This window comes from Urocampus carinirostris, chromosome 19, assembly GCF_059441175.1.
Source record: "Urocampus carinirostris isolate Australia breed hairy pipefish chromosome 19, RoL_Ucar_1.0, whole genome shotgun sequence".
Classification (NCBI taxonomy): domain Eukaryota; kingdom Metazoa; phylum Chordata; class Actinopteri; order Syngnathiformes; family Syngnathidae; genus Urocampus; species Urocampus carinirostris.
In genome coordinates this window covers 28,563,647-28,581,224 of record NC_142367.1, presented here as the reverse complement: position 1 = coordinate 28,581,224, position 17,578 = coordinate 28,563,647, and the positions used below count along the sequence as shown (strand labels likewise).

The 17,578-nt window shown below is 42.7% G+C and overlaps 3 protein-coding genes across 3 annotated transcripts in view; 2 read left to right on the top strand and 1 right to left on the bottom strand.

Moving 5' to 3' along the window:
* Nucleotides 1–93: 93 nt before the first annotated feature.
* LOC148347924 (receptor-type tyrosine-protein phosphatase H) lies at nt 94–13,654 on the top strand. Its single transcript, XM_088324324.1, is given in 10 exon segments — nt 94–239; nt 1,377–1,458; nt 2,281–2,371; nt 2,433–2,503; nt 4,286–4,420; nt 7,143–7,265; nt 7,359–7,519; nt 10,940–11,075; nt 11,149–11,195; nt 11,197–13,654. Coding segments are annotated over 10 exon segments (1,032 nt in total). The 5' UTR covers nt 94–165; the 3' UTR covers nt 11,309–13,654.
* rexo4 (RNA exonuclease 4) overlaps nt 11,162–17,578 on the top strand; it is an 18,678-nt gene continuing 12,261 nt past the window's right edge. The window contains exon 1 of the mRNA XM_088324319.1: nt 11,162–11,227. The gene's annotated coding sequence lies outside the window, so the exon portion shown is untranslated. The remainder of the gene's footprint in view (nt 11,228–17,578) is intronic.
* Nucleotides 13,480–17,047, bottom strand: LOC148347923 (putative nuclease HARBI1). The gene is made up of 2 exons (XM_088324321.1): nt 16,290–17,047; nt 13,480–14,363 (listed from the first exon to the last, which is right to left on the bottom strand). Exons 1-2 carry the CDS (start codon nt 16,951–16,953, stop codon nt 13,981–13,983), a joined length of 1,047 nt encoding a protein of 348 aa, XP_088180447.1. The 5' UTR covers nt 16,954–17,047; the 3' UTR covers nt 13,480–13,980.

Sequence of the window (17,578 nt, the reverse complement as noted above, 5' to 3'; positions counted from 1 at the left end):
GAAGACTAAACTGGGATGGGTGATCTCATGGTTTGATAAGCAACGATGTCACGGCATTGCCTCAAAGCTCATCATGTAAAGTGACTCTTAAGTCAAAGCCAACAGAGGGACAAGTGGATCACCTGTAGCCTCGTAACGCACTGACTGTGCAAGAAACATGAACACATGGGATCTACAGGAGAACTTAATGAATGGGATCTACTGGGAATCTTAATGCGTTGTCACAGTCCTGCAGCCAGGTTTGATATTCTCTCTTCCCTGGCCAATTGCTTCCTGGCTTCGATTTCCACCCCTCACTTGGTATCCTTTCTCCTGATTACTCTCTTATCACAACTCTCCCGCTTCGCTGTTTAAATATTTTTGTCTTCTGGGTTAGGTGCTAGTTTGTTGCCTTCTTGTTACAGTCTTGTTTATCACAGTGTATTGAAACCTTGCCTGCCCTTCTGGAAACCTTGGAGTGCCACCATAGTTGCCTGCTGGATCACTGACTCCAAGTGTACCGAACCTTTTCCGAGACAACTGCTCTAATCGGTTTTCTGCATTGTGCTTTTGCACAACGCAGATTTGAGAAGGAAATGACATGTTTTTGAGATAAAGTGTTCGAGGAGCATGTTTGGAGTGACGACATTAGATAGATTGAGAAATGAAATTGTGAGAGACAGAACTGGAGTAGTAGTGGAACTGAGCAAGCGTGTGGATAAGAAAGTACTTGGTTGGTTTGGACACATGGAGAGGATGGATGAGGAGCCAATGTTGAAGAGGATTTACAGAGAAGTCAATGGAAAAGAAAGGCCGCGATTGACGTGGATGGACGGTGTTATGAGTGCACTGCAGGAAAGAGGTCGAAATATTGTGGAAGCTAGAGCTCTTGTTGGTGATAGGAAGGAGTGGAGAGGTGTTGTAAAAGGATAGTGGGATGTTTGGACGCGTTCTAAGGGATGGGCAGGGCACCCGTATGATGCGGCAGGGGTAAACCAGTGAAAGTTGTCGGACAGAAGAGTGTGTTCTGTCACGCTGATCTCGTGTCCCGTTTCATCTGGAGGGACGAAAGCATGACCGACTCGGGTGCCGAGGTGCTTAACTTGTTTGGGTGTTTGGGAATTTGGGTTGGCCATGGTCCAAACATTTTTCTGTGTGTTTTTTTTTTTTTTGCTACTTTTTCCATCTTTTATTTTCTTTGGTATTGTATTTGTTTGTCTTGCTGTCGGTCACCCCTCTTGAGGGATATGACCAAGGTAGATAGATAGCTTTTGCACCTCCTGCGCAGGGGCCCTGGGTAACATCGAATGGAATCGCAGGAAACATGGATGCACAGGACCTGTGTAGTCGTACATGCTCAACAGGAAGGTGAAACGCTTGCTCTGCTTTTTTTGCAGGGACGTTCCCCTGGCAGATTTTCCAAGCCACTTCCTCAAACTTAGCATGGATAAGAACAGAGGCTTCGGCGAGGAATACGAGGTGCTCTCCCTAAAAAAACTGATACGTTTTCAGTTTAGTAGTAATGTGCTTTAAAAAAATTGTGTGTACGTTCATGTAAAGTTTCCTTAACTTTAATTTGTAGTAAAGCACAGTAAGTGCTCGGATATCAACAGTCTCTCTCCTGATTGCAAATCTTCCTTATTAAATGATAATAAACCTTGCACCTTTTTACTTACAACAAGACAGACAATGTAGAGTACCGAGACAATATTGGTCATCTACGATGTTGTTTGCTACCAGTAACCAAAACGATCTGGATTACAGCCCGAAATAGGCGAGAACAGATCGTTTTTTTTTTTTTTATTCCGTTCTGTATGAAAAATGATCAAATACCATAAAATATAGACTAAATGTGGGGCAGCACGGCGGCGCAGTGGTTAGCGCCTGTGCGGCACAGTTCTAAGGTCTTGGGAACCTCCTGTGTGGGTTCAAATCCAGCTACTGGACTTCCTGTGCGGAGTTTGTACGTTCTCCCCGTGCTTGTGTGGGTTCCAAAGACATGCATTTCAGGTGGATTGGCCGGTCCAAATTGTCCCTAGGTGTGAATGAGCGAGTTGTCTGTCCCTGTGTGCCCTGTGATTGGCTGGCAACCAGTTCAGGGTGTCCCCTGCCCACTGCCCAATGATTGCTGGGATGGGCTCCAGCACCCCCGCGACCTTACTGAGGATAAGCGGTGCAGCTAATGAGATGAGATAGACCAAATGTATAAGTTGACTCCTCTTTAAAAGCGCTCACCCCTTCTTCAGGAGACGAGCATGCAAAACTCCCAAATAATCGCGCTTTGTAACCTTTTCTGACCAGAGACTCGCCGCCGTCGGCATCGAGCACACCCAGAACGCCGCTCTGGTGCCTGAAAACATGGAAAAGAACCGCTTCACCAACGTGCTGCCGTGTAAGTGTGGCCTCAAAAATTTAAAATGAAAATGTTCCACGTTTTTCAATTATTTTTCCAGACGACTGGAGCAGAGTGAAGTTACAAACTAGGAACGGCAAGTCGGATTACATCAACGCCTCTTACATTCCGGTAAGTACCTGCAGAGTTGGGAGGGTTACTTTCAAATTGTAATCCGATACCGTTGTTGAAGAAATGTCATCTGTATACCTTAATATTGCAGTCATGTAACTTGATTACCGTAAATTCCGTACTATAGAGCGCACCTGAATAAAGCCGCACCCACTACATTTTGGGAGGAAAACCGATTTAGTACATACACAAGCCGCACCTGTATATTGGCCGCATGCGCCCACACTGAAAAAACAAATTAAACCCTTACCCGATAAAAACACAGCCGGCCTAATGAACCGAAAATGATACCAGTACTTAAGATTTAATGCAGACCTGCAAAGTCCAGGTGCCCGTTGAAAGTAATCCAAGGAAAAAGTGTATATTTCCAAAGGTAAGGGTGGGAAAAATATATATCCACTATTGTTGGCCGCGTCCACAAACACGTCTCACCTTTACTCCACTTCCCGTCAGCCCGCGTTTGCCCCGCCCCTTCTTTCTCATTTGCTCGTACAAAACATATCAGAATAAGTTTCTAAAATAAATACATGACAAAAATATACAGTTGCAAATACATATTATACATGGTTACACATATTTCCAAAGAAAGACGGTACACCGAGAGAGTTTTCAAAGCTTTAATAATAATATTATAACTTTCATCCCAAACCGTGCCTGTGAAGGGTAGCAAAACGCTACTAGCAACACGCTTGCAACACAGTCAACGGGTCTGTTAAAAAAAAACCATACCCCACTTGTAGAAACCACGGTAAACCGTCCTCATCTTCCTTCTTATAACTGACGTCATCTAAGTCGTCTTCCCCAGTATGGGAAAGAGACTTTGTCATATAGACGTCGTCCCACGCCCCCTTATTCAAAAACACGCTAGCAACACGCTCGCAAAGTAAAATTTACGTGCAGTAGTTCTGTTTCCTTCTTTAACGGACTGCTCGATTGCATTTAGCTTGAAAGCTGCGTCATGTGCCTTTCTTTTTGCAATTTGCATGATGAGGATATGTTTACGCTAATTTCATTTGTGCACACGCTAAGAAGTTGCAGTTTTCCTCAGCGCATATATTCCACCGGTCCAGGGTTGAACGTTTGGAAAAAAAGTAGCGGTTTATAGTCCGGAATTTACGGTAAATGAAGTTGTTGTACCATTAGAAATATAGATGTCAAAGACATCCACATTTTACAGAGGCTGCAAGTAAATAAGTTTATATTTTGATATACCTTATCTAAAGCTCTACTTTCTATTTATGGTTTAAAAATGACAGTCGGAAAAAATTTTTTTTGGGGGGGGGGAAGGGGCTTAGTTTTACCTGGTTATATCAGTATCAGAAATTATTTTCCCCCCATTTTATTAACACTCCACTTATTGAAACATAAATATTTTGTTTGTTTGTTGTACATGATTCAATTGTTTGTTTGTTTGTACATGATTCAGATTGAATCGTTTCTTGTACATGATTCAATTGTTTGTTTGTTTGTACATGATTCAAATTGAATCGTTTCTCCGGCGCCGTCACGAATGGCAGCCACTCAAGCAGCTCCCGTGTTATTTTCGATTGTTCTCAGTTATTTTCGATTGTTCTCAGCTTAGGGATGCTGCTGGAAAAGTGAATTTCCCTTCGGGGATGAATAAAGTATCTATCTATCTATCTATCTATCTAAACACAGCTCACAGGTATACGGTAGCACCGCAGCAGTCTTCTTGTTTTGATTGGTCAGTAAGATGGGATATTCCGAGTCGGATAACACGTTGACACATTTCCGGGTCAGAACCTTTTATGATCTCGGCAGGGTTACAACAGCAGCCGTGAGTTCGTGGCCACGCAAGGACCTCTGACCTCCACAATGGCCGACTTCTGGAGAATGATCTGGGAGCTGAAGGTTGACGCCATTGTCATGGTAACCAACTGCACAGAAGGACGATGGGTGTGTTTTGTGACACAGAATACTAACATGGATATACTCTACATACATACATACATACATACATACATATATATAAATATGTATATATAAATATATTTATACAGTGTTCTCGTTTGCCCGCGTCCCTGCGTCCTAGACGCATCAATTTTGCTGGGGACACATAGTGTCAAATCAACGTGCGTCCCCGGGACACAACCTTTTCGACACAAAATTGTCATTATTACTCGATTACTTTTTTTTACAAAGATTTACCGCACTCCAAACTTTTCGTCAGGCAGATCCGCCATTGTTTTTTTGGTCTCGGCAAACGAGATCTCGTTGCTTCGAGATGACGTCATTGTTGTGGTGCTTGTCGTCGCGGGAAGGTGAAAATCAACACAAAATTGGTAATTTCTTCAGTGTCGGTAATAAGTCGAAACATAATGCAGAAAGTGATAACAACGGCAATAATTCCGGCTTGAAAAAACGGCTGAGAAATTCTTCGGCAGATCGCGGAGGCAAGGAAAACACGCGCGTTGAAGCGAACGATTCGATTAAAGAAAATAAACAAATGAATACTAGCAAGAAAAGGACTTTTCTGCCAAAATTGACTAAATTATATTCCTGGTTACGCTATGAGGAGGATGATAATGGATTGGACCTTCAGAAGGCATTACAACTGTGGCGGGACAGCAAACCACGAAGAATATATGAACGGCAAAATCAGAAGTGATTACTTGCTTTGTATTACCAATTAACTGTGATGATTAAAACTGCATGAATATATAGATTTATATTTCAGAAAGATTATTTTGTATAATGTACAATATTGTGAACTGAAAAGTTTGAAGTGATAACTGCTTTGTATTACCAATTAACTGTGATGATTAAAACTGAATGAAAATATAGATTCATATAATTATTTCAGCAATATTATTTTGTATAGTGTACAATATTCTTGTGAAATGAAAAATCACCTGATTATAAGCCGCATGTGCCCACACTAACTCCTCAAGATATGATGACCATTTCAAAATCTATTCATCACAGAATCAAGATCAGTCTGAAACAAGATACCTCAAAACAGTAAAGCCTGCGTAACTCACCTTGATGTCCCCTGGCCGTCTTCAACTTCTTTGAATGTCTGCAAAAATTGCTTTGTTGCATCAAGGAGAATCCATCCATCCATCCATTATATGCACCGCTTATCCTCAGTAGGGTCGCGGGGGTGCTGGAGCCCATCTCAGCTGTCTTCGGGCAGTGGGCAGAGGACACCCTCGCTCATTCACACCTAGGGACAATTTGGACCTGACATGCATGTTTTTGAAATGTGGAAGAAAACCGGAGTGCCCGGAGGAAGCCCACGCAAGCACGGGGAGAACATGCAAACTCCACACAGGAGGTTCGATCTCCTGACCTCAAAATTGTGCCGCGCATGCGCTAACCACTGCGCTGCTGTGCTGCTCCAGAGAATCCAAGCGTGTCAAATATTGACTCCAAAAGACAACAGAATGCCCACGGATAAATAGACATTTCTGTTTTGTTGGACGTTGCTTCCTGTAATCCCTTGGTCTGGCCACATCATTTCTGTTTACTCGTAAAATGATTCCCAAGATGGTCGTTAGTCCTTCTATTTTGATTGACACCTTTTCCACGATGAGGGTCTGGGGAGGGGCGGAGATGGATTTCATGCTCGTTCCTGGATTTTCGTCCGGAATCAATGCATTTATCCATTGAGTTTTCCAATGTCTGTTATTTTGCCCGTAGTCATCGCCCCCTTTTGGTGGCCAGTCTCTGAAATGGCTTTTTCTTCGCCACTCTGCCATGGTGTCCATTTCTCAAACTAAACACTATTGTAGTTGTCCAACTCTCTTTTGACACTTGTTGGAGCCTGTTTGTGCTGTTCTTTGAAGGGAGTAGTACGCACCGTTGTCGGAGAGCTTCAGTTTCTTACCAATTTATCGCATGAAATTGCCTCAATTTCTTAGAATCAAAAAAGGCTGTTGAGTTTCACACCAATCCTATCATCGCATCCTTAAAGGTAATGCTTCAGATTCTGGACTAGCTGAAAGGAAGGTCAGTTTTAGGCTATACTAACATCATTGCACAACGTTTTTAATCATCCGTTCTTCTCACAATTAGCAAATACAATGTACTAATAGAACACAAAGGAGTCCTGCTTCCTGGAAATGGGCCTCCATACACCTATTTAGATGTTATAATAAAAAAGTTGCTTTCTATGTTGCTGATATAGGGGCGTTATTTCTGGACTAGTTTCATGTTATTTTAATAGAAAACAACTATGCTTTCCTTAAAAATAAGGACATTTCTAAGCGACCCCAACATTTTGAAACGGTAATTGTGGGATCTAAATCGACCTCTTACATGTGGGAGAGCTATTTAAAAGCTGGTTAATGCTAAAAGATACACCAGGTATTTAGACTTTTTACAACTGGCAGTTGGAGAGGGGTAGGGGTCTAGGAGAGGGGGAATTTACCCGGGTTCGTCTCCTGGCCGCGCTCCTTAACTCTGGCGCCCTCCCCCCCTCAAACTATTTTATTTAAGTCATAAAGGGTTGGGCAAAGACAAAGAAAGAAAAGAAACATCCCTCTGGGCGGTACCAATTTTGAAACAGAGAAAGATGATACCATCTGGTTAGAAATACACACTTTTGAGGAAATAGTTTAAGCCTACTTTACAGTAGTGTACATTTTTTTGGAACGATTGTGATTTTTTTTTTCAGACTAAATGCGCACAATATTGGGCCGCTCTTGGGGAAATCTGTCTTCACGGAGGGCTGAGCATCGCGACAACTTCCGAACAGACGGAAACCGACTGGACATTGAGGGAATTCCGAGTGAAACATGTAAAACGGCGACGTCGCCATAGAAACGTGTTTTGGTGCAAAGACATGCGCTCATCAAACCTATCCTGTTCCATCGAAATCGGATTTTAATAGGAAAGGAGCAGAGAAGAAAGGACGGTGAAACATTTCCACTTTACCGCCTGGCCCGACCACGGAGTCCCTCAGGGCACAGAAGTCCTGATGCGGTTCAGGGAACTCATTCGGGAGCGTATGGACGCCAACGGGATTCAAAGCCCCACTGTGGTTCACTGCAGGTACTCTAGGATGTGTCAAAGGGACAGTGTTTATGACTTAGTGCCTCCTAGTGGATTTAAGAATGGCGGTGTACAACAGTCAAAATAACCAACAATAATGAGGAATAATACAAAATAACAAGCTGACACCCTATCCAATCAACAAGCACAAGTGCAGTGCAACCGGAAAGAGTGCTAAAAAGCATGAATAGAATGCCCAAAAATACAGATACAAAACACCATTTTACTTTTTTTTGGAGGTTTTGTTACCCATAGCAGCAAGATGGTGTGCAATCATGTCCTCCCAGTGAGACTCATGTTAAATATATCACATGCCAAGTTCTGGTTCTACAAGTATTTGAAAACATTTTATGATTTTGGTGGTCGGTAAATGGACCCATGTGGGGGAGGCAGGAGGCTGGTGTGAAAATGAACCGAGCATGACAGAAAAAACTCCAAATGACCCGACAGAGTTGGCTAAACAAAAATGTTCTTTTAAAGCACAGGCGGCCCGCGGGCCAGATCAGGCCCGCTAAGGGATTGAATCCGGCCCGCGAGACAACACTCAGAGAAGCGCAAGAGAAAAACAAGCAGCAGGTTGAAATAGGTCAACTTCATGTTGCCAAAGCCAGGTGCCTCTCACAAATGCTGTACTTACATTTCTTTCTTTATCTTTTTTCTCTCTCTCTCTCTTCCTCCCTTTTTCTCTCACTCTTTCACTCTTTCACTCTCTCCGTCTCTCTTTTTCTCCTTCTTTGTTCCTCTTGCTCTTTTTCTGTCTTTTTATCTTTTCGCGCTCTTCGTTTTTTCTTTTTCTCTTTTTCTTGCTCTCTTCCATTTTCCTTCTCTCTTTCTTTCCTTCTCCTTTCTCTCCTTCTCTCTTTCGCTCTATTTCTATTCATTCCCCTCTCACCATTTCTCTTTTTATCTCTTGTTTTCCATGCTCTCTCTCTCTCTCTCTCTGTCTCTCTCGCTCTCTCTCTCTCTTTCGCTTTTTTCTCTCTTCCTCTCTTTCTTTGTCCTACCTTCTCTACTTCTCTCTCTCTCTTTCTCTTATTTCTTTATCTTTTCTCTTTCTCTCTAATCTACCCTTCCAGCCCCCGAGACAATGTTAGTTCCAACGTGTGGCCCTCAAGTTAAAATGAGTTTGACGCCCCTGTTTTAAAGGGTTCAGAGTGACTGGGCACAGGTGTGTGACAATTGGACACACCTGTGTCCAGTTCAAAACGCCAGTTAGAGCCCCCTGGTGGTGGGAGGTTCTAGCAAACCTATAAAAAAAATCCCAATTACATGACAGTGTACGTATTTATAATAATAATAATAATAATAATAATTTCCTTGTATTGTCATTCTGTGTAACAATGTACACAGAACGAAATGTCGATTGCATCTGACCCGATGCAGCCGCAGCCAAGAGAGGGCGCCGCCGACCACTTTTTAAGTCTTAGGAATGACTCGGCCGGGGCGCGAACCCGAACCTCCCAGTCTCAAAGCGGGCGCCTTACCATCTAGGCTATTTATGCTTATTATTTAAATACATTTTCTTTATTTTTGATGGGTTACGTTTTTTGACCACAACTAGGCACCAAATGATACACACTGTCCCTTTAGACATCAGAAATACGGTAAATAAAATGGGAAATGCATAAGAACAATGAAACCTTTCTATATGCGGAAACCGTTCATAATTGAAATCAATTATTTTGGTTGTGAAATAGATTTTATTTTCAGACATTCTTTTAATGCAACCTTTCACCTACTGTAGTTGTAATTTACAGTTGGGCTGGCTTTTTTATACAAAAACACGTTTCGCAAAGGAGTATTTTTGGATAATCGCCTTCTATTCAGGTGGGACCTAATTGATCAAAATACTTCCTTTCATAGTATTTTCATCCACAAATTTGACATATTTGAAATACGATTTTACATATGAAAAGAACTGTTACCCACAAAAGATAACTGCGCTTGTTCTATACTGTGCCGTGAAAAAGGATTTGCCCCCCTTCCTGAATTCTGTGTTTTGTGCATATTTCTCACAACGTTTTCAGATCATCAAAGTGATTTTAATATCACCAAGAGATAACTCAAGGAAATACAAAATGCACTTTTTTAGGCACAACAAAAAAACCTATGTGAAACCTGCACCCTGAACCCAACAGCAAGTTGGGCCACTTTTGGCAGCGATAACAGAACTTAAACATTTTCATGAATGCTGTGTATGGGAATTTAGACCCACTCTTCTTTGCAAAATCACATCTGTCATATTGGAGAGGTTTCTAGCCCGAACTGCCTGTTTGAGGTCACGCCACTGCATCTCCGTCCATCCATCCGTTATCTGCATTATCTGGAGGAAACCCACGCAAGCACAGGGAGAACATGCAAACTGCGCACAGAAAAGCTGTGCCGCGGACGCGGTAACCACTCAGTTGCCACCACAGCATCACAGTTGGATATAAATCTGGACTTTTGCTTGGCCACGCCAGAACCTTCATTTTTTTTTTTGAGCCATTCTGAGGTGGACTTACTCCTGTGTTTCGGATCTTTGTCATGCTGCATGATCCAAGAGCGCTTGAGTTTGAGGGCATCAACTGATGGCCGGACATTGTCTCATGATCTCCTGGTAAACACTGGAATTCATAATTCCGTGAACTACAGCAAGTTGTCCTGATCCTAAGGCAGCAAAGCAGCCCAGACAATCTCACTGCCACCACCATGCTTTACGGTTGCCATCATGTTCTTTTTTTCCAAATACTGTGCCATTTTTATGCCGGATATAACAGGCACCATTCCTTCCAAAAAGTTCCATCTTTGACTCAAGAGTCCACAGAGTGCTTCTCCATAAGTCTTGAGGATAATCAAGATGCTTTTCGGCAAATGTGACGGGAGTGGTTTTCGCTGAGGAACTTGCCTATGGATGCCATTTTTGGCCAGTGTCTTTTATGGTGGAGTCATACACACTGACTGACCTTAACTGAGGCCTGCAGATCCTTCGAGGTTTTTTTGAGTTTCTTTTGTGTGAATAATGGCTTTGACAGTGGTTCCTGGAGCCCTACAGCCTTGAAAATGGCTATGTGAACTTACCTGGACTGATAGATTTCAATCCCTTTTTTTCCAATTTCTTCTTGAATTTTTTTGGGTGGTGGCCTGATTGTGTCCTGGAGATTTTGTAGCCTACTTCACTTTCTCAAACCGATTCGTGAAAGTGATATCTTGATTCAGCGTAGGTGTTGGCAATCCTTTTTCGCCTCAGCTTTTCTAAAAATGTGGCTCGTCAGTTACTCGGATAGTCACATTGGGCCTGACTTTTTTTTTTGTGCCTTAATGAATTTTTAACTTTTCAAAACTGCCATTTTTTTAATATTAAAACTGGTTTCATGATCTGAAACCTTTGAGAATGATAAATATGGTGCAAATACCTTTTGACGGCAGTGTGTCTTATAGCGCGGGAGTCGGCAGGACGGGAACCCTTATCGCCTTAGACGTTCTTCTACGGCAGCTGCATCGAGAAAGACGAGTCGGCATCAACACTTGTGTGCGCAACATGCGACTCTGCCGCCCGCACATGGTGCAGACGGAGGTAATCGGAGCACCCCGCGGCCTCAAGAATGGATTTATTTTTTAATGGTTTTTTGAATCCGTTCTCTTCTCAGTCCCAATATGTTTTCCTGCATCGCTGCATCGTAGACCGTCTGCAGGCTCACCCATGATAGTAAACAGCAGAACGCCAAAGTAGGCTATGCCGACGTCACAGCACTGCACCACTTTAACAAAAGCGCAATTGGAGTGGAAATTGCACACAGCAATTTTTAAGTATGAAAAACCGATTCTGCCATATGTTGGAATAAATGGATCCATACAAAAATATATGCCATATCGAAAAATCTCATCTCATCTCATCTCATCAGCCGTACCGCTTATCCTCATTAGGGTCGCGGGGGGGCTGGAGCCCATCCCAGCCATCTCCGGGCAGTGGGCAGGGGACACCCTGAACTGGTTGCCAGCCAATCGCAGGACACACAGGGACAGACAACTCATTCGCTCATTCACACCTAGGGACAATTTGGACCGGCCAATTCACCTGAAATGCATGTTTTTGGAACGTGGGAGGGAACCGGAGTGCCCGGAGGAAACCCACGCAAGCACGGGGAGAACATACAAACTCCGCACAGGAAGTCTGGAGCTGGATTTCAACCCACGACAGGTTCCCATGACATGAACTGTGCCGCACAAGCGCTAACCACTGCGCCGCCGTGCTGCCCCATATCGAAAAATGAAAACATAAAACACAAATTATTCAAATAGATGCCATCGATGAAATTCATATAGTTATTCATTTTTTATGTAATCAATTTAACATTTATGCGGTTGTATAGTTTGCCATGCATGTTCATTTACAGGGTTGAGTAGGGTTACTTTAAAGGGATTACTTTCAATGACTTTTGGATGACTCCAATACCAAATATGCTAATAAACGACAAAAGGAACTAAATAGGAATAAAATGACTCCATTTTGTGCAGGCTTGGGGAGTAACGGGATACATGGAACGGCAAAAATGATATTGGCAAGCTGTTTGGATTGATTTTCATTTTGTTTCTGTCGCATTTTATGTTCGTTTTGCCGGAGATCGAAGCCAGGAGAGAAAGCTTACCACCTGTTGTGAGTCATCATTTGATTCATATTTAGTTTATTTTGTCTTCTATTAGCATATTTGGTATTGGAGTAATCCAAAAGTCATTGAAAGTAACCAAGTTAAAGTAACCCTACCCAACCCAATTCATTTATAATGCTGTATATTGTCACTCCAAAATGTTATTCAAACGAGGGGGTGGGGCTAACTGACTGAGCTTTTCAACTATTGGTTGATAGTGAAGAAAGCTATTGCAATTTATAGATGCACTAGTACAGGGATAGGGAACCTATGGCTCGGGAGCCATATATGGCTCTTTTTATGAGTACGTATGGCTCCGAAATAAAATGTAACTATTGCACATCTCTCTGTGGCGTTCCAAAGTCAAGTGATTTCATCCCGATTTTGGTCCATATAAAGCCGAAGACACTTCATGCAGAAGTTCGATAAGAAACCATTTCAACTGATAAATAAAAACGCCGGCAAACAACTTTGATTGGGTGTGCAGTACAGGTGGGCGGATCCCTGCACACAGTGCAAGGCACTTCATTCTCTCGTTTAGTGCAGTCTACACCTATAGTGAATATGACGAGGCGGCAGTAGCTCAGGAGGTAGAGCGCTCGTCTTGGGATCAAGGGATCCCAGTTCGAATCCTGGCTTGTCCGTGTTACATGTCGAGGTGTCCTTGGGTAAGACACTGAACCCCTAATACCCCCAATAAGCAGGTTAGCGCCTTACATGGCTGCACGGCCGCTATTGGGAAATGTGAAGATCACTGTAAAGCACTTTGGGATGTAATTTACTTGAAAAGCGCCATTATAAATGCAGATCATTTCATTTCACGATATGCTTATCGTTTGCAGTCACTTGTGACATTTTTACAAAAGAACTTTGCATGCACATTGTTTTGAAACCGTCATTAAGGACAAATTTCATGGAAAAAAATGGCCTCAACACTCTTAACTGAAGGCGGAAGACAAATTGTAAATGGCATATTGACATTGATTAGGGACACAGGATTTGGCATTATTATAATTTCATACATTTGATGAAATCATCCAATGACACACAGTGAAATCAAATGTGCTGAAGAATTAGCTTTTGTCCAGAGAGCGTGTTTGGCAGTTTTTTCAATTTTGTCTGAAAATATAGGATATGGCTCTCTCAATTTATTTTTAAAACATGTTTTGCTTTTATGGCTCTTTGGGTCAAAAAGGTTCCTGACCCCTGCACTAGTAGATCAACCAATAGGTGAAAAGCCCAGTTTGACCCTTCCCCTCATTCGAATAATATTTTGTGTGTCAACATGAAAAAAAACATTCGGAAATCAATGACTAAATGAATGAATGAAAATACAATTAAGTAATATATTAATTTATTTACATGGGATGCCTTTACACATATGGCAGGATGGGTTCTCCTGTCACTACGATTACACACAAATGTATTTATATTGTTGGCAATTTGACAATCCATGAGCTTAGAAAACATTTTCTGCATCTTTAAAAAAATAAACAAGCATTACAAAGATTTTATAATCTAGTCAATAATCTAAAAGCGTTCGACAAGTCATGTTTATTTGTGACAAGGAGTCTCAAAGGGCTGCACTGGTATTTTGAGGCAGACTACCGAGAAATATGGCAACGATTTCAAGCCTTTACAAACCCTTCACCCAAAATTCAAGCATGTGTCCAACTTATAAAACACAACATTAATATTCAAGTATTTTCAAACATTTCAAGCACCTGTAGTAGTTCAAAATACGCCCGGTGAGAGAGAGAGAGAGAGAGATAGATACTCGATTTACTCAAGACAAAAATCTCCACCGTTGTCCAACGAGGCGTTGCGATTTTGCTACCTCCGCCGAAATATCTTGCTGAAGCGAGTGTCGATCAGATCCCGTCTTGATTTCAGGGCCTCGGGGCAGCCCCCCGCTGAGTCGCTGCGTGGGTTTGTGGGTTGGGGGTCTTCAAAAGTCTCCCATCCGTTCGGGACGGGGACCGAGAACTTCTTGGCAATATTGTGCAGGACGCAGCAGGCCTTGATGACGTCGCTCAACTTTTGATGTTCGAAACGGAGTTGCGTCAAGCACCGGAAACGCCATTTCATGCGGCGTAGCGTGCTGTGCGCCACCTGGTGGATCTTGGCGTGCGCCGCGTTGAAATCTGTATGGGCGGGAGTGTTCGGGTCTTGCACGGGGGTCAGGACGCGTTCGCTCAGGTCGTAGCATTCTCCTCCTGTAATGAAGCGAGGGACACTTTAGTATTTGACCACTAGATGTCGCCATATGCCGTGCTACAAAGAACAAGGAAGAATACAAACAACAAGACTCAAAACTTTTTTCTATCACAGTAAAAAAAAGACAACAGGAGAGAAAGAAAGTTCAAAAGAAAAAACGGGACCATAATAAGCAAAAGGAGACAAAAAGAAAAAGCAATAAAAAAAGGAAACAAACAAAGTAAAAAAAGACTTTGTGACCAAACCACACCGATTTCTTCTCCTTATTTTGCCCAGCTTGTCAAGTTTTGGGGGTTTCAGGGGTACCTGTAGCTGTCTTGTTTTTACCTTTTCTTTTATTCTTTGCCTAGGTCTTTCCGCTTTTTCCTTCTTCTGTTTCATTTGTCCAACATCCACTTTTCTTTGGGTGGGCAGAGCGCATCTATGGGTGAGCACTAGCCCCCCTCTGGTAACCAGGGTTGGGTAGGGTTACTTGAACTTGATTACTTTCAATGACTTTTGGATGACTCCAATACTAAATATGCTCATAAAAGACAAAAGAAACTGAATAGGAATCAAATGATGACTCACAACACGTGGTAAGCTTTCTTTCCTGGCTTTGATCTCTTTGATCTCCGGCAAAACGAACATAAAATGCGACAGAATCAAAATGAAAATACATCCAAACAGCTTGCCAACATCATTTTTGCTGTTCCATGTATTCCATTACTCCCCAAGCCTGCACAAAATTTAGTCATTTTATTCATATTTAGTTTATTTTGTCTTTTATGAGCATATTCAGGGATGTGATTTGACCAAAGTGAAATTATCTGAAAATTAGCGGGGGGGGGGGGTGATTGCTAGCTGGGGGGGGGGGGGGAAACCAGGTAGGACCAGGGCAGTAAAAAGTACAATAAGTATAGGCCCTACAGTAAAGTGTTGGTGTAATGTACACATGAAAATCTATTATTGTAATTGTTAAATATTTATGGCCATTTTTATTACGTTATAATATTTTCGAAAAAAATGGGAAAACTGTCAAATAAATTTGAAAAGTTTACCACCTACCTCAAAATTCACGACTCTATCAGCAACTGGTACAGGTTTTTGGGGTGGATCACGTCTCTTTATTACCGCTTCCGATTGTGATGTCAATAAGGGATGGAGGCCGTAAAGTTTTGGAGTTTTCGTTTGGGCACCGAAACTTCCAGCGATGGAATAATTTGTCGTTCTTGACTGGAGTTCTTTCACGTGTTTTTTGCTCTTTGCGTGACTTTCAAGAGCTTTGAAACCTCTCCCACCATAGTCGATGGTATCATGACACCAAATGCAAAGTGCTTTCCCGGCACGATCGATCTTCCGAATAAAGTCATTGAACAAATTCGTCACAGTCTTCTTTCCAACATTCGTAGATAATTCCTTCTCCAACCAGTCCCATCGAAACTTGTTTTTTACAATCTTATCAATTTCTTTAGCTCGCGGAGCATCTTTGCGTTCGATCACGGACATCTTTCTTTAAACACCCGGCAAAAACGTGTGAGAAATGAACAATGGCACACTCCTATAACAAGCGCGTTTATTGGTCAACACGAGACTTCAACCAATCGCAAGTACGTTTCATTTCAGTTACGGAAACACTCAAATGGCATGCTGTCGAGACGAAATCGTTTTTTTTTACCAATTAAAACACCGGAAATTTTAAAATTTTATTTTTGGAGATAAAAAAAGCGGAATTCCGCGAATTAGCGGAAAAATCACATCCCTGCATATTTGCTATTGGAGTCATCCAAAAGTCATTGAAGGTAATCTAGGTAAAGTAACCCTGCTGGTAACGCCCCTGAGATGTAGCTTCGTTTATTTGTAAATCTCACATGAATCTCACCGCACGTCACTGCAGTAGATCAGATTTTCTTTCAGTGTGACCAGAGAAAAAGTGCAGGATTTACCTATAAACCAGTATCGTCCGTAGAGTTCTTCTTCAATCTCGCGTCCCCTGAAGGAGGTCTCCCACAAGTCCTGTGCGCTAGACCCGCCCGCGCAACACTGCTCCACGCTCAAGATGTTTCCATCCAGGTCCAAAATCAGCTGGCACACCAGCGACGCGTAACCCAAAGAGTTGACGTAAAAGTCCGTGGGTCCTTTGCTGATCTTGAAGTGAGCTGGGGCCAGAAGACCCAAGACGTCCGGGATCCTGCAGAAGTCCTCCACCATCTGCGCCATGTCCATTCTTGCTTGGCGCGTCAGCGGCATGGAGATGATCTGCTCGGACATGGAAGCCATTACCTCCGATACGACGAAGACGACTTCATCGTGGTCCATCTTCAGATCGAAGCGTTTGATCAAGGCGTAGGAATGAAAGCCGCGCGCTAAAAAGCTGAGCGTCAACATGATCATGGCGTCCAAGGACGAAGGAGGGAGCAGGAGTTTCTTCATGCGGATGCGCACCATGTCGGCGATGAAGTTCAGGCACTCGCGCGTGAGGTGGAACATCTCAAACAAAGTGGCGTCGTCGTAGCAGTCGAAGCAGCTCCGCGATGGCGAATCCGATTCCTCTTCGTGGCCCAAAAGCTCCGCCTGGACCGCGAACCACACGGGCAAGGGCTCCGACATTTCTTTTGAGAAGTTTGACGAGGAGAAGAAAACACTTGAGAAGAAATCTGAGGGATGCTTTGAAAGAAAATGATGATTCCGGATGTAACTTTTGTTTACCTTCTTGTGCCGACACTTAGTCACTTAGAAATACTTAGTATCGCCCCCTTGTGGGTGGAGTCTGCGGAAGGTTTGCACTCGTCAAGTCATGGTTATTTGTATAGCCCTTAAATCAAAAGACGTCTTAAAAAATTGCTAGGATTTAGGGGCCGGGAGAGTAGGCAATTAGTCGTGGAGCTGAATTATAAACAGCATTGGGCGAATTTTAGCAATGTCGCGAAGACGGAAAAAAGCCGTTCTAGTAATATTCTTAACACGTAACTCGACAGATACAGGCCAAATGTGACACCTAGATTTTTGACTGAGTCACTCTGAGTGATATTACATAGGTCAAGGTTCTGAGCAGTGTTTGAGAACAAGCAAAGGCATTGAGAAGGACCGATACTCAACTTTTCATTTTTTTTCCAGGGTTGAGGCGCAAGAAGTGTAGTGACATCTATATTTTTATCTCAGTGAGGCATGCATCCCGATTTCCATAACTTAGTGGAGCAGATTCCTCCATTGGAAGTGGAGCGTCATCTGCATA